The sequence below is a fragment of the Oryzias latipes genome, chromosome 5, assembly GCF_053564925.1.
Source record: "Oryzias latipes strain Hd-rR chromosome 5, Olatipes_Hd-rR_3.1".
Lineage (NCBI taxonomy): Eukaryota > Metazoa > Chordata > Actinopteri > Beloniformes > Adrianichthyidae > Oryzias > Oryzias latipes.
Window position 1 is genome coordinate 29577150 of NC_136241.1, and position 23054 is coordinate 29600203.

General features: G+C 40.1%; 1 protein-coding gene and 1 long non-coding RNA gene across 2 annotated transcripts in view; one reads left to right on the plus strand and one right to left on the minus strand.

The window, feature by feature from the left end:
* The window catches only part of LOC144992205 (uncharacterized), a 97321-nt gene that overhangs the window by 62980 nt on the left and 11287 nt on the right, over nucleotides 1-23054 (plus strand). The window lies entirely within an intron of this gene.
* On the minus strand, nucleotides 811-12449 carry lrrn1 (leucine rich repeat neuronal 1). Its single transcript, XM_004069104.5, has 2 exons — nucleotides 12005-12449; nucleotides 811-3856 (listed from the first exon to the last, which is right to left on the minus strand). Exon 2 carries the CDS (start codon nucleotides 3706-3708, stop codon nucleotides 1564-1566), a length of 2145 nt encoding a protein of 714 aa, XP_004069152.1. The 5' UTR covers nucleotides 3709-3856; nucleotides 12005-12449; the 3' UTR covers nucleotides 811-1563.

Sequence of the window (23054 nt, forward strand, 5' to 3'; positions counted from 1 at the left end):
AAGAACCCAACATGAGCCTTGACAGTGTTTTTGTTTCTGCTTTAGTCAAACAGTTAATGCTAAGAAAAAGTAATTGACATTATTATTAAAAATAATTTACATTATTACAGTGCCCATAATAATTTGCATTATTAGCTAATAATTTACATTATTAGCTTTTGTTATAAATAATAAAGACATTAAGGGTTTATTATTTGTTTATTATTATACAATAAAAATCATTTATATTTTCTTGCTAATTTTTCCACATTGAAAGTTAATGACAAATGCAGAAAGAGACTGTTAAAAGCTACAAATTTCGTCATTCAGTGTGTCTTTTAACATCCAATGATCTCAGGTTTAAGATTTCTTTAAATTCAATTCATAAAAATCTGAGTGGAATTCACGGAAAATTACATGTTTTTTTCCTATTGTTTCTGTGTGTATCTGTGTGTACACTGAAGTTACAACAGTTCCTCTTGACTTCTGTGATAAATAAGAAATAGTCTCTTCCAATAAACGCTCGACTTTGTACTTAATATGTTGTTGTAATTATGTGGCTCAGCCACCAGGGGGCAGCAGCAGTTCATTTTTATGTGCATCTGTGTGTACAGTACAGGGTGCATATTTCTCCAGTGTAATTATTTTTAAATAAAAGAAACATAACAGCAAGTGAGCAGTATTTAACTGTTAAGTTTGATTTACCCTGTAGCATCAATTTAAAATCTGTTAAAGGAATCAGTGCCTGATATGAATTTTAAAGATCTAACATTGCTCAAAATAAGACAGAGAAGTTACTGTACACCAGTACAAATAAGAAATGTCCAAAAGTGTCTGCAAAAGAACCCAAATTTATTAGTTAGGTTATTTAGTATACATATTGTATGTAAAAATAACAAACTAAGCAAAGAGCAAAAAAAACATCTAGTCCAAGAAACAAATCATCCAAAAAGGACTCAAAGGTTTTAGTGCACTAAAAAGAAAAAAAAAAGTGTAAGGAAAGTTCGCATTTATGGCATTTAACTTTACATTTAAAAGCAAACTAAAAATCTACTGCTTTGCCATTTTTAAATCAAAAAGTTCAAAGTTATAGTTGATACAACGTTACGGCACGATTGCTAACATTCAGTAGACGGTTAAATGAGTCTAAACCCTGCTGTCAGCTTTTGACTGAAGTCTGTACAAACTTCTTTCTCTACCAGTGCACAACAAAATAGCTCCTTTACAAAATAGAATAAAAATGAAACAGTGAGTTTTACTAATGCAACAAGATCCTCCACCCTGCATTGTTATTCATTCTAAAGAAAGTCAGAAATGCACCACAGAAATAGAGCAGAACAACTAAGTCGACCTGGAGGCTAAATACAGCTGCCGTCTGTGAGTCCAGTACAGTTAAGAAGAAGTACAGATTAAACAAAGGCGATACGCTATACTAATAAACTTCTTGCGCTTGATCACTCTGCCTCTTATTAGCAAAGCTGAGAATACAAAAACCACCTGCAACCCTTGTTGACTTTTGCACCAAAATGGCAAAAGTGTCTTTTTGTGCTACTGGAGAGGCAGTCCAGCCTCTTTAGTCGGTTCTCACCACATGTAATAACTACGTGTGGTATCAACAGGACAAGGCTTTACCTCTGTCCCCCCATCTTTATCCTTCTCCCCATCAGCCTCCCACAGGTTAATGAGTGGAGGGTACAGCTCATTAAGCGGGATCGAGGAGGTCTTCAGCATGTATTTCTTCAGGGAGTGGTGGTAGTTTTTCCTTTTCCATTTGCGGGCCGTGTACATGCCCACGGTGGCCAGGCAGAGGAAGGCCAGCATGGTTGCCATGACAACCAGCACGGCCGCGCTGGGGTGCTGACCAGACAGGTCCAGGGCGAAGGTGGCGCTCCGTGTTGTCACATTGACGCAGGACTTGTGTGTCTGCAGGTGTATGTTGGAAACGGTGAGGCAAACCTCGTACTCGGTGGCTGGCTGCAGGTGCGTGAGGTTGTACTCGTGAACATCCACAGGAACGCGAGCTGTGTAAGTGATGTGCGGGTTGTCGATTTTCATGGTGGCTGAAGCCCATTTGAGGTTGGACGACATGACATTGGAGTTGACTTTCCAAGAGACCAGAATGGAGTGAGACTCTGTCTGCTTGACATAGATTTTCATCACTTGGGCGCTGTCAAGCAGGGTCCCATTCACACGAACTGTGGCAACCCACGTGTCGGCGCCTTCTGAGTTTTGTGCAACGCAGGTGTACCGACCAGAATCTTCCACCTGAACATGAGACAGCCGCAGAGTCCCCTCGCTGCTGAGGTGATACCGCTCTGACACCGTGTCTGTTGTAACCTTAGAACCCAGAGGAGTCACCCAGTAGATGTCTGGTTCTGGCTCAGCCATTGCTCGACAGTCCAGATTAACACTCATGCCCAGCTCGAGGTCCAAGTGGCTGGGGAAACTGTCGTGGGAGATGAGGGGGAGACACTGCTCTGGGGACTCCAGCAGCTTCAGCTCCAGAACTCGCTTTCCTTTAAGCTCTGGTGGAGAGGTGCACAGCATGGCCAAGGGCTCCATGAAGCGCACCGTGGTCCGGTTGGAAGTCATCCACTGAATGACACAATCACAGCGCAGCGGGTTGCTGTGAATGCTGATCTCCCGCAGGTTGGGTAAATTCTCCACAGTTTTCTGGTAAACAGCTGTGAGAGCGTTATTGTTGAGCATCAGGCTCTCGAGAGAGGGCAGGTCCCTAAAAGCCAACCTGTGTATGTACGACAGTTTGGGGTTGTTGGTAGCCTCCAGTTTTGTGAGTTCTGGTAAGTTGTCCAACGCATAGTGATCAATCGACACTAACTCCATCATGTTGTTGATGCCCAGTTCCTTCAGATGTAACATGTTTCTAAAGTCTCCCTCCTGGATTTTACGAACAGGATTTTTGTTTAAATCCAAAAATTTGAGGTTGGGAACATTTTGAAGAGCAAGTTGAGGGATTCTGACCAGTTTGTTGTCATAGAAAGAAATACTCTCCAGGTTGTCTAAGCCCACAAAGGCACTGGCAGGAACATCGGTGAGATCCATACCTGCCAGAACCAAACTTCTCAGGCTTCCTAGAGGCTGGAAGTTCATGTCCAGTAGACCAATAACTGGGTTTTCCCCGATCATGAGGATCTCAAGGTTAGGTGTTTCTTCAAACCAACGGCTGTCCATTGTGTGAAGCTTATTTGAATTAAGGTGCAGTCGCAGGAGGTTGCGCAGGCCGGCAAAAGCGCGTGGAGAGATGTAGCTTATTTTGTTGTGGTTGATGTAGAGCTCCTGCAAGCTGGAGAGGTTTCCCAGGCAGTGGTCAGGCAGCTCACTGATCTGGTTCTCCTCCAGATGAAGGGTGGTCAGATGATTCATGTTTTGAAGGCCAACGGCTTCCACATTGGTGAAGTTGTTCTGGGAAAGGTCCAGCTCGGTCAAGTTCACCAGAGCCTGCAGATCTCCGCTGGTGTGGGAGATGGTGTTGCTCTGCAGCAGTAACACCTGGGTGTCCGCCGACAGGTTGGATGGAATGCGTGTCAGCCTCAGGTCATTGCAGTCCACCGTGGTCGCCTCCTTGTAGGTTGACTGAGGAGTAAACCAGGGACGGATCTCACAAACACATAAACGAGGACATTCTTTGCCGTTTGATGGAGGCAGAAAGGAAACAACTCCAACGCACAAAAGGATTTGAGGAAACCAAAGCTGGAAGTTCAGTGCCATGTTTGCTCTCTCAGATCCAGTGAGCTATAAGAGAGAAGGACGTTTAGTTGGAAGGAGGGATCATGAGGATCAGTTGGGTTTTCTTCCAGCACAACTCCAGAATGATTTTGCAAAAGGCCGGTCCAACCAACATCTGGTCACTTCCAGCCTGAAAGAGAGGAAATAAACCAAGAGTGAAAAACGCTTTGATAAAAAAATAAAAAAAAGTGCAAAGGAAATATCTGCCAAACAAACCACCAAACCGACATTTAGTACAACAGTTTGGCTTTAATATAATGCATTATAAATGTCATAGATGTTTGACATTTGATCCTGATGGACGTCAGTTGTTGCCTTTGGCTGACAGAGCCAGTAAAGACCGCACAGGAGTTAAGAAATGTTAAACATCTGAGTTTTTAAAATGGGGATGGTATGGAGTGATTTTTTTGCCAGTATTCCAAGCACAACACTCAATGTTTTGAGCATGAAACTTTAAGAATTTTGCAATTTTCACTCAAGAAAACCTTTTCTCTCTTCTCTTCACCGCATTAAAAATGTGCCACAAAAGCCAGCCAATCACAGATTTCAACCTCCATGTCTATGTTTGTGATTGGCTGGCTTTTTTGCCAAACTGGTAATGTTGTGCCTCCCTGTTTTGTGCACAGAAGAGAGATTTTCTCTCGAGTGAAAATTGTTTTGTTTGCACATATTTTTTTAGCTTGAAGTGCAAAATAAAATTTTGAGCGCACAACATTTTTAAGAGTTTAATGCTTAAAACAGTGAGTGTTGCGCTTGGAATAATGGCACAAAAAGTACTCCATCAGTTGGGTGTTCTCACTTCACTCACTGGTATGACTTCAGGAAGCTGCCCTACATGCCCCAAATTATGGTGAAAGTGATAGAAAACTGATTTTTTTTCATTCAAAACCTTAACCATGTAATAATCCAAGCACAGGAATCAGCAGCTTTTGTAAGTATATTTATCAATACCAAAACTTTAACTTACAAAAACTCCTGAATTGATTTCCTTCCAGACTGGAAACACATTTTTCTTTCTGGGTTATTTTGATTATTGGCATACCAGCTTAATATCGGTTATTCTTTGAAATGAATGTGTGTGAAGACCACAGTCTGTCGCTCTGGCTGTTTGCCCGTTACACAACAGGCTTAGTCTAAAGCGAGCCTGAGCTCTCCAGTTTAATCACTCATTTATTTGTGCCATAGGCCCATGCTCCACACACAAAAATAAACAAACTCTAAATTTCAGTATGTCTTTTAGTTTGTTTGTGACAAAAAAAATAATAAACGCTGTGGCTCAGTAAGAAACACAACAACCAAATGTGTAACTTACTCATACTTTCTAAAATATAACAAGCTTGTTCCTCATCTGTTTTTTAATGAGGTCATCAGTTGTGTGAGAATTTTCTAAAGGTATATTGAGTGCTTTTTGCTCTGAACCTTCACTGCCTTTTCCTGTTACATGCTCATCTCTCTTGGAAAACTCAGTTCAGTTCATCAGATTGACAGAAAGTCATTTAAAAAATGTCTGATGGAGCAGGGAAACCTGTAAAACATACAGAGCAGCAAGTTCTGATCAGGATAAAGAAAAAGATAAAGTCCAGATATCTGTAAACAAACAACAGTTCTTTCAATTCCGAAAAATTAAGGCTCTTGCTTCTTACTCGAACATCTCAAATCAAAATCTCATTGTCAAATTTGGAAGCACCAGATGTATTCCCCACTTTAAAAATTGCACATCTTCCCTCCATCTGTTCTGTATTTAATCCTGCAAATGTCATTGTTGCAGTCCCTAACTATCTCTTTGTTGTGTTTGCCTGTCTACTTTCTGCTTTATTATTGTTGTTGCAGTTACCATTGATCTCTTTTTACAGTGACTTTGGGTTTTTGCTCTCCCAACAGCAAAATGGCAAATACCTATCCTTACATAGCGCTTTTCTACCTTCCTTGATGGCTCAAAGGGCTTTAAAGTCACAGTCCCATTCCGCCATGCACACACACACACACATTCACACACTGCTGGAAGCTCCACTGCCTTCAACCAACAAGAGCAGTATGGGATTCAGTGCCTTGCCCAAGGACACTTTGACACATGGGCAGGCAGAGTGGGAACCATATCTATTTTCCAATCAGTTTGATTGCTCTACCTCTGCAACACGTGTGGTTAGTATTCCTTTTCCGGTAATGCTGTGCCCAACTGCTCTCTGTTCCCTAGTTACTACTATGACTATAAGCTCTCCTGGAAAGACCTGTGAGAGATAAAGGCTTTCAGGGCAAGCTTTATAATTAGGGCTACCTATGATGTCTTACCTTTTCCTGCTAACCTAAGCCAGTGGGATAGCAAAGACCCCACATGCTGTCTATGTCAAAGCCCAGCAACATTTAAGTGCATCTTGGTGGGATGTAAGACCAGCCTCAGTCAAGGCTGTTAGATCTGGTGACACAACCTGGTGCTAAGGTGTCTTGCTACAGTGATGGAAAGGCAAAAAACACGTGAACGCCCTTCCTCATTCATCATCTCATCGGCAGCTAACACCTTTTGTCCGTGCGGTCCAAGCTACCTTCAACACCACCAGTACAGCTGACATTAGACAGCTGCATTGCATCCACCAACCTACGACCAGACCCTGTACTATGGTCATCCTCGCACAAGCTCGCATACATTATAGAGGTCACGATACCCTGGAAGGGTGCAGTAGAGGCGGCCTATGAACGGAAGATGCTGAAGTATGCCGAACCTGCAGCAGACCCCAAAGATCAAGGCTGGAGTGTGAAGGTATGCCCAGTGGAAGTAGGCTGCAGGGGGTTTGTGGCCACCTCAACCCCCAGGCTACTCAGAGAGATGGGAGTCTGAGGGAAGGCTCAAAGGCAGGCAATTAAAGAGCTCTCCAGGACAGCTGAGAAGGGAAGTCAGTGGCTGTGGAACAAGAGAAGGGACCCGACCTCGGCCTCCAAATGTCTGATGGATGATGGGGGGTGAACCTGGGACGCTGGGATTCACTGTTGAACCCTCTGGAGGTGTTGTAGGCCTATCAGCAAAACACTGGAGAAGGAAGGCGCCCGCTTGAAAACCCAGAAGATGTCACCATTCATTTGCCGAACACAGTGTCTCATCAGTGCCTTAGTATTCACTGAGGGATAATAACATCTACAAAAAAGATCAGTCTTTTCGGTGCAAAAATGGATGTTCCAGAAATTTTCATTAAAATCATTAAAATACCTTTTTCATCTCATTTGTTTTGCTTCCCCTTCTTTCATTGCTGCTGTTACAAACCAGCTTTATTTGTCTTAGATGAAATGTTAAAGAGTTTTTGTGTTTGTCTCATTTCTGTTTGCATAAATCTGAACTAGTCACAACAGATGGTTGCTATTACTCTTGATCTGGTTCTGTTGGTCGTGGATTCCTGATTTTCTGAAAAAAAAAAAGTTTTCCTCTCCCTTCTATTCTTTTTTTTTTGTTTAGTACGTAGAAAAGATTCATGGCTTTGATATAATCTGTTGATCAAAAACAGGCTATTATTAAAATATAGTGAGGAAAATTTTGAAATTGTTTGAACTGTTAAAATTATTTTGTTTTGTTTTTATTAAACTGAATTGAACTAAATCTAAACAATGTATTTCCCTCTGAACTTTTTTTTGCCTTTTGTTAGACAAGCCTTGTTTGTTTCTTAATGCTTTATTTAGCTGATTTTAGATGTTAACAGATTTGGAAGTTTCAATGCCCAAATCGTTTTTACCTTCTACAGTCAGGAGTAAAAAAATCAACATGGCCCAAACTTGAAGCTTTCTTGCTGACTTTCTAATTTGACCTTTGCTCACAGAAACTCCCATTTTTCCACACGGCTCAAGAAAAAGGCTGAGCGTCTCTGGACCCTCTGTCCAATCTGAGTGTCCGTGCATGTTAGAGTAAAAAAAAAAAAGAAAAAAGACGTCTAAGAACTTAAAGCCTCTGATATTTAAACAAAAGAATCTCAAATTTCTTCTGCTCTTTTATCACTCCCTGTAAAGCATTGGCAACGTTTTCCTCTCCTCAGAATGGCTTTCAACAACACAAAAGTAGCACAACAAAGACAAACAGAGCACTAATTTATGTGAACAACAAAATCATGTTGTTTCTGTAAATTATGAACAGACTAACACAGTTCCTTCAGTGTGATAAGGTGTGACAGCAAACACAGGCACTTTCACGGTTCTAAATTAGAAACAAAACCTGGAATCATCCATTTGTTAAATAACCATCATGACTCTCTTGTATCATTGAAACGTTTTGTTATTTTACATTTTAAACATGAGATGTATGATGTGGAGAGACTTGTGTTTCCTCTGTTTTCCGGTGTCTCACCGGTTATATAAAGACACTGCTTCCATGCTGAGGTCACCTGGCACCGGGTTTCTGGCAGGTTGGCTGCACCGTTGGGGTCTGCATCATGTTTGTGAGGTGACCTTGGTGACACGAGGGAGGTTCACATGCACATACAGTATATGCACTTTTCCAACTATTACCCTTATTTTCTGTCCTATTATAAATGGCAGTTGTTTCAATGAGAAACTAATCGGATAGTTTTTTTTTTTTCATTACAATCTGTTCTCTTTACCACTCTTTAGGTGTTTAATTAAGGGACTAACAAAGAAAAAAAAGCACCTATGGAGTACTAGTGCTGTATCAGGGTAATGACAGACATTACAGCTCAGATTAATGCTCTTACAGTCAGAGCAGTTATGCAACCGTACACTAAAACTCTGCTTTTAATCTTGTGGCTTTGGCAGAACCAAGGAAGGACACTTATAAAATGTAGGCACACTGGTGCATCTGTATATGTCTCCTCACAAATGTCATAACTTCTTTTCTTTGCAAATCTTAGTGTGCAGCCATGTGCTGAAGGAAATGCCTCACAAACACTTTGACAGCTAGGAATTACTGACTTTCTAAAAGATGAAGCCTCCAGTAGCAGGATTTACTTTCTCTTTTTCTGCAGCCAATTTGTTCAGACGTGAACAGCCACGAGTGGAGCAGTTTTACCCAACCAGCTTATATATTGTTTCGTTTTTGGAAAAACACTTGAGGAGTGTGAAAAAAGTTACACCAAAGATCAACACTGAAGCCAACATAATTCCATCTTTATGTTCCTATTTTGTAGTCAATCACCATGTGAGTGCTTCACTGGATTTTGATAAATTTTTCTTATTTGGGTTAGGAATGAAACATTCATTTTTCATTTATGTAGAAAAATTAAATACAGGCTCAAGTACAATTTTTTTTCTATTGTCTAATATATTTTGTTCTGCAAAAACAGTCTGTTGGCGTCTGAAATGCTCACCTTTACTGAATTAAAAGGGAACAATCTTGTTGATGTTCAATCAAATCTAATTACAGGAAAATGGAAGACTAATCTGATTAGCACGCTCACGCATTAGGTTTCTGGATCATTAAATACTTTTATGAAAAAAAATTAAATTTCTGACAGTTTATTTATCTTCATCAACCTTAGGCACAAATATAAAATAAATTTTAAAAAAGAGTGAAAAGCAGTATTGTCTAAATGATCAGATGAATTAAAAATGTCACCATCTTTCATTCTGGTTGGATGTATCAACATTTTGAAGCTTCCCCTACACATATAAATGTAGATCCACAATGAGGTGTAGTGGTTTTGAGTGCGAGCACAAAAAAAGAGTTGTCTGGTGCTGCCTGAAGTTGCATCAAAATCCTAGTTAAGCAAGTCAAGTCTTTGCAGAGTAGAAGTGGCATCAATTACTACATACTTATGTTTTATTAAAAATTGCCTTTTTTCTTGCTGTTTTGTCCATTTTTATACACTATCTGTATATTTGTTAAAATGCATAATTAATACGTATTCACTAAAACAGAACACCTAACCTAGATCTCAAATTGTATACCTTTACAAATGTTACCATTTCGTTTTTATTTTTTTCAGATCCCAACATCTCCTATTAATAGTGTAAAAGAATTGGGGCACTAAAAAACACAACATCAGGGTTTTTTTTAGTAAAAAAAGAAAATAAAGGACGAACATAATGAAAATTCAGTTTAAAAGAAGCTGCTTCTACAGAGGCCCTACAGGCACAGAATGTAAGCAGTGTTTCTCAATCAGCAGCATCCCAACTCTCACAGGCATGCCATCGCCATAGCAACTGCTATGCCAGCAGGACTTTACAACCAAATAAGAAGGCATGAGATTCTCTGTGCCATAAGGCAACCAAACAAATATGGCAGCCAATGAAGCCTTTTTTGGGGGGGGGGGGGATTGACACAACCTTTGTCATGAAACACATGGCATGAAAACAATAAACAATGAAACAAACAAAACATCTAAGATGGATTTGAACCCTTTTTGAGTCTTGAGTAAAATTTTGATTTTCTATTTCAAGATTTGTGGACTGGCTGGTTTGCTAAAAAGAACCAAAAAAGAGGAAATATAATTGTCGGTGTCTTCACTTTGCCGGCCTTCTTTCTACAACTCCATTAGTATGCAAGCTTCTCACTCTAAATCACAGACGGCTTTGGTGCAGCTGCTGATAGCAGAGGTACATCCAGGGAGGAGAAGGACTGCAAGGATGGAGAGAACTGAGGTAATTTGATGAACTGAAAATGCAACTTGACAGAGAGTACAATGACAAAACCCAGCGGTGAATGTGAAATGAAAGAAAATGATGCCGCGTTACAGAAAGAAACCCTCAGAAGACACCGCTATGGTTTAAAAGTTATAGGCCAGCAAATTGTCTCTTTATTTCTACTTACTGCAAATCCATATGGCAGCCTTATTTCCCTGTGGAGCAGGAACGAATCTTGCTGCAATTATTCTTCTCTGGCTTATTTCGTTTTTTTAGGTTTTTGCCCATTTTCCAAGCCTTACCCCCCCCCCCCCCCCCCCCCTTGCAGTCACATTTTCAGTAAAAAGCCAATGTGTTTATCACTGCTGCACCGATCAATCATGCTGTCATGCTACTCTCTCATCTTTGGTAGTGGTGGGGGGGGGGGGGGGTACAAAAGGCAGGGGAAGACAAAGACATCACAGCTGATTCTCAAAAACATCCAAAAAGCTCTGTAAGGATTTTTAGTCTAGCTTTGTTCCATACAGGAGGGAGGGGTTCTCATTTACATTTTAAAATGAAGAGGACACAGAAAAATCTCTATACTTTTCCTCACTTGAATAAAGAGTAATCTTATCAAACATCTCCTGTTTTCACCCTTGCTTTCAGATGCTTCTCCTGGAAGGGGGGTTGGTCTTTTGCACCCTCCAACGCTGTGGGAACCCAACTCACCAGCACATGCTGCAGGGTTGGACCTATAGGGCGTACAATGGCTCCTGCCCCAACATGCGCAGACGACCTTTGTTTGGGAATTTTCTCACACTCCTCGTGTCCAGAGGAGAAACGTCACAGAGCTTTGTGCCTCAGCCTCCAATACCATCAGATGATTGGCTTCTTGAGTGACATCTGCTGAAGCTGTGTCCTTCTGAGACAAAGCCAGCAGGCAAAGTTGTGCGCAAATCACACAATAGGGTGGTGTTTCTCTTGACTTGGCAACCACTTTAAGCAGCTGATCTGATTGAGCTTCTACAGGTCCCTTCAGGCAACAATAGACAAAAGGTGACCCCAATGATACAGAAACCAAGATGTTATGACTGTGCCACTTTCCATTATTTGCCATAAGCCAATTTTCTTCTAAATGCGTATTTGTTGTGCTGCTCCTCCAGCACATCTCTGTACTGGCGAATGATGCTGCGGTTTGTATGAATGTTACATTGTTGGTTGTTGCTCTGGTACGTGATATGCCACGCTTCTCGGGAAGGTTTAATAATGAGGCAGGTGGAGCTTCGTTCACACATCCGCACCTTTTTATCTGCCCTTAATGGCAAAACCGAAACATTTTAACTTTAGGTCAACAGAAATCTGATTTGCTCCACATTTTCTGTTGTTCCATCTGTTTTCATTAAAACTAGGATGACCTGCAACATTTAAAATAAATATATAGACACCACAAAATGTCAAAAAAAACTCTCCAGTTTTCGCAGCTAAAATTTATTCAATTGATTAGATTAATCAATAGCGCAGTATTTATTTAAGATTAGATCGTTTTGATTTGGAACGTTTCTTAAAACATAATTCTATGTGATGTAGGTTGTGAAAGCGTTAAAGCTGACCATCGATTTGTGAATCTGGATTGCGCTTCTCGCATTTTAATCCCAGCAGGTGCTACGTCTCCACAGAAACACGCCACATTCCCCAGACATCCCCGTTTCAGCTCAGCCACAAACAAGCAGATGGCTCGTCTTACCTGTGTGGTGCGCTGGATCCTTGACGCAAGACTGCTGCAGCTCACTGGATGTGTCTGTCAGCATCCGCAGTTCGGACGAGGATGCGAGAGAGACGCAGTTTCTGCTCCGAAGTCCAAATGATCAGCTTTGTTAATAGGAGGGATCGATGCAGCTGATGAAAAGCAGCCCGTTTGCTGCTGCGTCCGCGCGCTCGCCTCTCTCCAGAAGAGGAGCAGCAGCAGCTCCAGAGACGCGCAGCTGCCCCCCGGGTCAGCTGGACAGAAACACGTCTGACACGGACTGTTGTGCACAAGCAGACAACCTCACCATCTGCTCTGTCATCGCTACCATGGGAACAAAGTCCCACCCTGCTGGCTGCGAGCGACAATGCGCGAACTACGGAGTGATAATGCTGCAAGGAACCAGCGGCAAGTGCTGACAAGAGGTCATTGTTTCACAGGGTCTGCTGCTCTTTTTGGCTGCTGTCCATCAAGTTGGTGGCTCTCTAAATTTATTAATTTAATATTCCTAGCTGCATTTTTTATCTAACATGTAAAAATGGTAAATAACACTGCAGTCATTGTTCCAGATTTTGTGACATTATTATTTTCTAATTAGTAGTTTATCCAATTGACTTCAAAGTGGATCTCGTGTGTTTTTTTCTGTCTTTCACACATGCGCTGTGGGTTGTTTTAGCAGCTTTGAGAGTCCAGCTCAAAATCTCAACCAAAGCTCCCAAATGCATGATCCAAATCCAAATGCTGTCAAATTCAAATGCTCCCTTAAGATCACTGTTGAACAGCTGATGCTGACTTCTGGAAACCAACCATAACATCAACCTCTATCACACTTTAAACTTCAAAAGAACCCAGAAATCAGTTTTATTTATGTAAAGAAAAAGATCAATCTTGATTTGTGCATGAAGGTCTTGCTGATATATGTAACCAAAATACCGCACGGGTGCTTAATAATGCAGCTAAATCAGAGAGGATGAAGTATTCCTCTTCTAATTAAGGTCATTTGTGCTCAGATTTTTCACTGATCCAGATGTGGATAAGATTCAAGATGTTTTCCCCAAACGTTTCAACTCCTACTATACGTTCAGGAAGCGTCATTACACATTAAAACATTTGATGTGTTAAAGGTGCGATCCTTTAAATAACCTAAATGTGCCCAAATATTGAACTGATTTAGTTGAAGAATAAAGCAGTCGATTATTAATTTCTTTTTTTTATTAATTTCTTTTTTTTTAAACAAACTAAAAGCTATTTTTTGACTGAAAAAATAAAAAACAAAGTTTATTTCATTTATTTTTGAATTTACTGTAATACATAGGAGAAGAAAAAATGATAGCAATTTATTAATATTTAAACACCGTCTTAGTGTTCATAATTATTTTAGAAATCACAAGAACCTGAATAATAAGCTGTTTTTGAGATTTTTTTTTCCAAAGAGCAAGAACACCTTTTTTTTTTTTGCTTTTTGCAGCTATTCTTTTCTAAATTTGTCTGAAAAACTTATTTAAAAATATTCAAAGATTCATTCATCATCAAAGTATGAATGTTGTACTAAACAGGAATTAAAGTAAAGTTTGCTCCAAATCCTTTCTGGGTTGTTTTTTTTCAGCAGCTCTCAGACAGTCATGTCATTCTCAGCATTACAATACAAATCATATGTATGTGTTTGTGTAGTTCCAATCTGGAAATCATAATTCCCCAGCATTAACCTTCAGCACTTGTGGTGTGGTTGCCATGGCAACCACTCCCTCCCAGAAAAAGAGATGCAGCATACCCACAGGTTTATTAGATCTCTGATCACATAGTTCCCTCCGCATGCAGCCATCTGGGAAGATCGCTTGCAAAAAAACGTTGTGCCCTCAGTTTTACCTTTTGCTAGTCCCAGCCTCATAAAGCCATCTGACGATAAAACAATTTTTTTCTGGTCCTCTTTAGGTGGACTATTTAAAGGGAAAAAAAGGGAAAGAGTAAAGTGAGGCTCTCTGCCTGTAATATTACGTTTAACCAAAACTTGTAGTTTGTTCCAAACTGTTAAATAATCAGCAAAAGACTTTCATTTTTGACAATAACAAAAAAGGCATATTTGCTCTAAAATAAGTGGTCTCACATGGCACAACAACACCCAGCCTCCAAGGGTATCGCACATTTGCAGGCCGGCTCTTTAACAGTTAGAGCATTCCTGTCCCTCTCACCGTCTGCTGAGCTGTTACAAACAGCGCTGACAATCTGCAAATACAGTTTTATTCACACCTACAAACACACAAGCACACTTTTATGTACCCATTCAATACTGTTGCTGGCATTCTCTGCTGTATCCAATCTGCGGGACCGCAGAAACCTGGACATCAGACACGCAAAGACAGTTTTATGCTGCACAACAACAAAAAACAGCCTCAGCAGCTCCCCTGTCAGCTGGTCCTCTCCGTCTTGACAGAAATTATACATTTTACGCCTCCCTGAATTTACTGAAAGCTCCTTATGTTGTTTTGCAATATAGCATAATGGATGGATTCTGGAAAATACTCACATCTTTTTTCAGAGAAACGATAGGATCAAGATCTCTCCTGGATATGAACCTATAAGAAGCTTGTCTCTGTGGAAATAGGGAAAATTTGTCGGGTGTGTACTCCACTCTGTGGGGGAGAGGAGGATGTTGACAAAGTTCAGATCTTTCATGGACAACAGCTCTCAGCCACTGCAGTCGACTGTAAAGGGACTGAGAAGTTCTTCCAGGGACAGATTCAGACATCCTCAGTGTTGGAACGAGCGTAGCAGCAGGTCATTTATTCCCACAGCCATTAAACTGCACAACTCCTCTGTGCAAACAGGTCAAATATTTCAATTGTGTATCTGTCTATTTATTTACTTGTTTGGCTGTTTAGTGACCTATGATTTGTATTGCTACTTCTTTTTCTTTTGAGCTGCCATGACGGGTGAATTTCCATTACTGTACGTGAGATCAGTAAAGTTCAATTCCATTCAGAGAGCTGTTTTCTTTGAGTCAGAATGGCAACATTCTGAACAACCTTTTTTTAATTAAAAAAGGCTTTCTGCACTTTTGAATCAAGCAATGTCCTCAATTTCATTGTACAATGGACAATGACAATAAAAGCAAATCTAAACTAATCTAATCTCTTGTTTATTTGTATTGCCGTGTTCTTTGCATAACTTACCCGGCTTTTCAAATTAAATGTTTTACCAACGATAACCCAACCTGATCTTTAAAGGCTACAGCCCTGGTTTTCTTCCAGACATCCAAGTCAACTGGTGTATTTATCGAGTCAGAGCCTGAAATGATAGTATTCAGCTGATCAGCAGGGACTTTGGCAGAAATATTTGGAATACATGAAGTGTGGTAGATCTCAGGTACCAAAGACTGAGACTGACCTTTATTTATAAAAATCAGGTGAGATGTCATTTCAATGTTTGTCTAACCTGTACTATAGAAAAGAGAAGTGTTTCAGTTGAGGGTCCAAATTCAGATGCTTTGGGGTCTGATCATGCCGTCTGAGCTTTACTGTAGAAAAACTTTGACTAAGGATGTGGTCACATGACCCTTCAACCAACATCAAGCCAATTTTTTCAGCTCTGAGGTGGTCACAACAGCCGATAAACTGAACGAACAAAACAAGCACATTCTTACAGAGCGGAAGTCTCAGCGATCATCTGCTAACCAAAAGACCCCGCCCTTGTTTGAGCACAAAGTTAAACTTAAACAATAAGAATTGAATGATGAGTTTTCCACACAAAAAATTACCACAAAAGAGTTATCAGGGTTTGTTAAACTAATCGTCTCTAGTCCGTTTTTACGTTACTGTGTGGTCAACTAACTGTTGTTTCTAAATTGCTACATAAACAAGCTAAAAAAAACTTCAGTTGTGAAGTCATTTTCTTAATTTGCTTTGAGTGGACTTGTTTGCCTAAAAAAACTTTCAAACTAGTTAGGTGGTGAACTGACGCAGCTCTGATCATGTTCAGTTTTACTCTTCTTCATCCAGAAGTCAAAGTTTATGCTTTGAGACCCTTCTCCAAAGCGTGCCGGTGTTTTTAGCTGCTGGGTGATAAACCACAGTCCCTGCAACAATGTGGAAACATCCTTTGGATGAGAAAAAAAAAAAAAAAACACACAGGTATTCATCCAACTCAAAGTGGTGTCCAGATGAACAATGTTTTAAAACTGGAGTGAAAAGTTTTAGGTTTGCATTGTGTTACTTAACAATGTTCTATTTCAAATTTCTGTTACTCCTCTTCAAGTCAAACATTTTGTTACTTTACATCTTTTTAGACCAGCTCCATGACCTCATGGTAGTGTGTCTTCCTTGAGAAGTTCAAACTCATGCTTGAGTCAGAGACTCTAAAAATGATTGACACGCAGCAGTAGGAGGGGTTTAAACCACAATGTGGTCCCTGAGCGCTGTGATTGCAGCTCTCCCAGGGGACAGTTGAAACATGCTCTCTGATTGAGATTATTTAGAATTTTCTTCTGATATCAAACATTTAAAGACATTTAATGACAGAGATGAAAAAAAATGAGATATTCCTAAAAAATATCTGTTTCAAACATCACCTGTAAACAAATACACAGACACAGAGGTAACCCTGGTGCTATCCAAAGCACTTTAACATTTCAACAGTGCGCTGAACCTCTTTTTCTTCAAAGATTCGTGAACTTCAGTGGTGTCCATGGACTGCATGAAATCCTCTCCACCTTTATCCACCTTTGTCATGGTAGGGATAGCACGTCAATGTAAGGGTGGGGTCATCTGGACCCCATAAGATAGCACAACGGATTATTAAAAGAAGCCATTGCTGAAGCTTTTAATTTTTTGTAACTGCTTAGGTCACTTTTGACGTGTAAAAACAAAGAGGCTTCTGCTCTGTGGACAACACTGACAGTCAATGTCCACTGCAAAGCTAAGCGTAAAGTCTCATCAGAATCAATTAAATTGACCTCCGAGGTGATGCGCTCCTGAATCCTGTAACGCACGTCACTTTGCATCAGCATCCAGATTGGAGTGCGATGCTCTGCAACCTATCAGCCCCCCCTAAAAACACCATCATCAGATTGCTAACTAATTGCAGCTGAGAAAAACAATTAGGCAAAGGCTCTAAGGGACAGATTCATATTTGCATTTATTTGACATGATGAGATTTGATTTGCCAAACAGTTAAAAAGATATTCATAAACTTTTGTTAACAGTTTTTAAAAATGATAAAATGAACAAAAAAAGAGGAGGAAACACTTAAAATGTTGTTTATCTTTCTAAAGGAATCCTTTCCGTCAGGTTTAGAATTTATTTATTACTTCCTTTTTTTTTAATTTGCCTCTGAGAACAAAAGCAGGTCATATCTGTTTAGTAGAGATGTGGCATCTGCTGGATCACAGCAAAGGAGAGCATGAAAAATGTAGCCTGGAAATGTCTGAGGGTGTTTGTTTCAGGAGCTGAAAAATGGGGACACGTGGTAAAAAAAAGTGCTTTCATTTGAATTCCCTTCTAAATGACCAAAAACAAGTTTTCCAAGCACTTTCACGAAGAGATTATAAATGAGAGCAATAACAAATGATCAGTGGATCATCCGACTGCTTAAATCATGGAACTGTGAGCGCTGAGTTTAAACTCCAGAGACAGTCAGGAAAAAAAGGTTGGTGGTTAATAATTAAACAGCATTTTGTAGGTCACTTCAACAGAGTTCTCCGTCAAATTTTGCAGTATGTTGCTGAACGGATGCTTTAGATGTTAGCTGTGGTTAACAATTTGATTTTTTTCATTAGTTTCTGATCCATACTCCGTGAAATTTCTTTTAGTGGGATGTCAGTTCAAATGTAATCTTTTTGTGTTGTAATATGTCAGTGTTCAAGAAGTTTATGGCAAGTTTATTTGTAAAGCACATTTTGTGTTTAAAGATGATTAAAAGTGCTTCACATAAAGCATTAAGAGAAAGATTTTTAAAAGTGTTTCCATTGGTCTTATAATTATGAATATGCCGTTTTTAGCTAAGATTTAAAAAAAAACTGTGTCATAGTTCCTGCAGAGCGGTGAGTAGTTTATCAAGAATTTGCATCTAAGTTAAGGCAGTACTGTTGGCGTGGAGTAACCCTGCCCCTACTTCCCGTCATCCCTTTGCGTACACACTCTCCTGCTAGCTTACAGCCCATCACACCCCAACCTAACATTACCGTTAGGTTGGGGTGTGAGCCAGATGTCAGCTCAGATGAGGAAAGCGAAGACGTATCTATTTATTTGGATCTATTTGCCTGCAAGTGCACTTGCAGGCAAATAGATCCAGGTACGTCTTGATGCATCAGAATGGAGCAGAGCAGGGAGCTCGTGGCCCGCCCGACATCTTTTCAATGTCAAAACTATGGTCTTTTTCAAACAGCATTTTTCTATCTCTTGGACATTTTGAATAAAGAAATGCTCAAAAATGTAATTTCAAGCTTGATTTTCTTTACATATGCCCTCCATCGTGAGAAAAATGCCCCAAGGACATTTTAAAAACACACATTTCTTTTTGGATTGGACCTTTTAAAGAAGTGATCATCAAAGTAAAAATTAAAGTTAGGAAGAACTGAATTTAAAGTAAGCTCAAAGTAACCGAGGGTGAAAGTAAACTTTTGAACATAAACTAATCAATTGCAGCTGAGAACAGCTGGGTCTTTAATCTGGATTTACATAAACTGAGTGTTTCAGCTGATCTAAAGCTTTCTGTTCAAGAGTTGTGGAGCAGAGAAGCTGAATGCCCCTTTCTTTATGTTTGGTTTTGACTCTGGGGACAGACTAAATAGCGGATCCGGATGGTACGTACTGGGTCAGGAGGTCATGTATTTTGGTGCTAAACCATTGAAAGCTTTAGAAACCAGCCACATAACTTTAAAGTCTAACCTCTGGCAGACAGGCAGCCAGTGGAAAGACCTAAGGACTGGACTGATCTGGTCTACTTTTTTGGTCCTTGTGAGACCCTGAGCTGTAGAGTTCTGAATAAGCTGCAGTTTCCTGACTGATTTGATTATGGCCCATAATAAATCTATTCTCAGATAAACTTTCTTGCAATCCCTTGGTCTTTTAGTCCAGTGTGTTCATCCAAACAATCCCCCGCTTTATGAACAAGTGCCGTGAAATATGAGTCAACAGCCAATTAGCAAAACTGTGCATGCCAAATAATTGAACTGTCGGATAATTTCTAAAACAATATCTTAAAAATATGCTTATTAGCATGAAGACTGCAAATATTTAAACACCTTTCAAAAATCCTAGAACGTTTTCTGGTCTTCAGGCAGTCTGTCCAACGTGTTTCGCTTGTCTCATTGTTCCAGCACAACTGGATCAGGGCAGCATGATGACAGCTTTTGGGTCATGCTTGTCAGAGCATGGAAACACAAGACACTAGATGAATGGAAAACATTTGCTGTTAATGTGGAGGCGTGAGCTGAAGAAGCAACAAATGCTCTGAATGAGCTGAACAAAAACGGGTCTGGACTCGGATGAAGCTACAATACATCAAAAAGGTTCGGAAGAATCGGAGTCAGCCTCTCCAAGGGAGTGTTTGAAACTCCTGTTCGCCCACATGACCAGCGATTGACTCTTTTTTCAGTCATGCTGCCTGTTTGAAGAAAAGTTCTTTCAAAAGCTCTTTTTGTTCCTATTTATTCCGGTTTGGTAAAGCTTTATGTTCTTGAACCATTTTAACTGAAAAAGTGTTCAGTCATGCTGACTGTTATATGTTGTACTCTGTTTGAGAAGGAATGGAGAAAGAATTGTTTTCCACATGTCAGACTAATGTGTGTTTCACCAAGCTTTGATGTGACTGAGAGAAAATGTGGATTGTTAAAATCCAGAGGCTTCAGACTATTTGATCTGTCTGTTTCATGTTTCTGTTGCAGGATGGAAATATACATCTGACCTGAATGCATCTGAGATGATCAAATAAAACCAAGGAAGCAACATTTTTACTGGTTTCTCTTAAAAATAGATGTCTGCTCACAAAATCCTTTGTCCAACCGTTTTAAACGTTCTATTGTTTTTTTTTTGTTTCTTCTGATCTCTTCTATGCAACAGCATCAACTACTGTAATGCTATGTTCCTTCACACTGGCCTCAGCCAACACACATACAAGCAACCTCTTCCAATGAAAAGTCTATGTAAATGCGCATACATGCAGGTTTTTGGCTTCTGTATTCAAAACTTTCCAGTTCACGCATCGCTACACCAGATTTTAAGTCAATTTTCGGGCAAAACTAGCCGCCATTGAATGTGCGTAAAACCAGTTGAACTTTGACCAATCAGAAAATTGATCTTGGTTGTGATGTATGCGTCCTTTTAAATTCACGCAAGTGCCAAATGTTTGAAAAGTGATCATGAAGGAGAAATTCCTCTTCAGTTTGTGCCTGGACAGAATTATCTGACACCAAGTATTTCATATATCAGATAGAAAGAAAAAGCCTGGAGCAAGATTTACGAGATCTGCACCGCTTCGACATGTCGCACCAAGCCTCTTCCGACTGTACATGCACTAGTATCAGGAAGCATCAGTCCAGTGTGAATATCATATGTTGAATCCGCGTTCAAGAACTCGGTTCAGTGCGTTCTTGAGCGCACGACACAAGCCCAATATGAACGTAGTATAAGGCCGCAAAATTGGTTGAAAATATGAATGGACAAGGAAAAGAATACCAAAAAAAAACAAAAACATAACAATAATTTAAAAATTATAAAACAGAGAATCAACAAATGTTTTTGCTCAGTCAATATTTTAACCAGATGTTTTTTGAGCCTTCTGTTTGTAAAATTGTAAAAGTAAAAATACTGAAAAAGGCCTTGTTATGTGTTTCAGTGTAGTTAGAGCAAAATTCATTCAAGGTAAAAATGAGAAAATAACCCAACTCCTAGTGAGTGGCTCCAAAACTGGTCTGTGTAGGTCAGGCATGTCCAAAGTCCGGCCTTAAGTGTGGACCAAATGTAGCCCACACAGTCAAATTTCCACTGGCCCGCAGCCTGCTGTCATAAAATCAATAATCCATTTTGTCTGGGCAATTGATATGAAATTCACAGTCATTTGGGTAAATATGAATTATGTGTATTTCTGAGAAGAAATAAAATGTATCAAATTAAAATTTAATATTAATTAAATAGTTCATTCGCATTTGATGTTATAGGGGTTCAAAGAATGCTGGCCCTCACACATTTTCACCTCACCATACCATACCTCTAGATGTATATTCGCAAAAAACATTTTCTTTAAATCGATAAACATTTGTTCTGATTGGTCACTTTTTCAAACATTGATCACGTTAGGGAGGGCAATTATGAATCCCACAGGACAAAGACATCTTTCATTCTGCAAATTTAAATGCAGAATGACATCCATCACAGTGTGGTACGCCGGAGCTACAACCAGGGACATGAACAGACTGCAGCGTATTGATTCTCAGCTGAGAAGGTGTTTGGTATAGCAGCCTTCCATCTGTCCAAGACCTACATGCCTCCAGAACCCGGGGAGGTGCAGGTCGGATAGCAGCAGACCCTTCTCACTCTGGACATGGTCTACTTGAACGACTCCCTTCAGGCAGAAGGCCAAGGTCCATCAGGACCAGAACCTCACGACACAACAGTTTCTTTCCCTCTGCAGTCCGACTCATGAACAATTTTTAACTCCAGCCCCTTAAACCTTTTCACCTACTGTATATGTCCAGTTACCAGTCCACTACCTGCACCTTGATCATCCTCAGTTTGCACTGTTTGCTCAATTTATTTCTATTTATTGTTCTGACCATGGTCATTTCTTTTGTTTTTTATTTTGATTACTGTTGTTCATTTTTTAAGTGTTTTATGTCGCACACTAGCACAGCAGCAAATTCCTATTCTGTGAAACTGCTCTGTTCACTGGAAATGGCAATAAATACTCCTTGAATCTTTGAATCCTTAAAAAAAAAAATCATGTGAATTCTCAGCTTTGTTCCCATGTATCAGCCCACATAAACACCTGCTGTTAGTTTTAAATCCATGTTTTTCCAAGTTTCACCAATAGGAGAAACCTGAAGAATAAGAATGTTCAGGCAGCACCTTGTGGCGGTGTCACCTCTGCATTTTAAGCACCAAACATGTCGCTGTGGACTCTGAGTCCTAACTGGGAGTGAAGGCATTAGTGTGTGATTAAAGCGGGACATCCAGGCTTTCAGCTCTTTTTGTGTTTCTACCCAGCAAGGAGAAACTGCTGCTCCCATCCTCCATCCTCATCCCTCCCTGCTCACTCCTCCCTCTCCTGCAGCAGCTGAACAAAGACAACTGCTCTTTGTTGGCTACAAGCTGTGTCTGAATCTCTGAGACTTGAATCCAGAATATTATCTTCCTGACGCCGGTGGCAACGAATCCTGCTACTGACATGAGCGTCTGTTACTATCAGATTTGTAAAGAAGGAAATATTTGGCCTTGGCTCTCCCTTTGACTCACAGGTGGATATTTCAGGTGTTTTTTTAATAACACTCAAGTCAAGAGAGCTGAGGCATCCATCTTCTTTATAGTGTCTCACACAGCACTTTTTGATGTTTAAAACACTTCTTTATTGTCCTTCTCTGAAGGTTTGAGCTTAAAATATCCACTGCTGTCAAAAAAATGACAGGTTGTTAAATATACACCACAAAGCACATGTCTGGGTGTTTTCAGTGCTCACTGAGCTCAGGGAGTTTGGCTTAATGCTCCAATTTGGAAAAAACAACGTGAACATCAGTAAAGATGAGCGATTGAGAGGATTTGCTGAACAAAGTGTGAAAGATGTGATAGAAAAGGTTTATTCTCACTCCTTTTTGTTACAGTGTGATTGATCAAAGTTGAGGGGAATTCAGCAAAGATATGTGTGACTTTTTCACGTATTTTCTTTGGCTGCCTGCTTTTTTTTTCTTTGACCTTGCATTTTGCAGTTTTGTTGCCTCTGCTTCTCTGTCTGATCTCCCTGTTACAGCCATGGAATCAATCACCACAAGCAGATCTCAGATGTCAAGAGTTGTGTATTTAAGACAGCGTTGCCAAGTTATTTGCTGCTAAAAAAAAGCTGTAAT

What these genes read in the sequence shown, in the direction of transcription:
- lrrn1 (XM_004069104.5), bottom strand. Translation starts at nt 3,708, where the DNA reads ATGGCACTGAACTTCCAGCTTTGGTTTCCTCAAATCCTTTTGTGCGTT.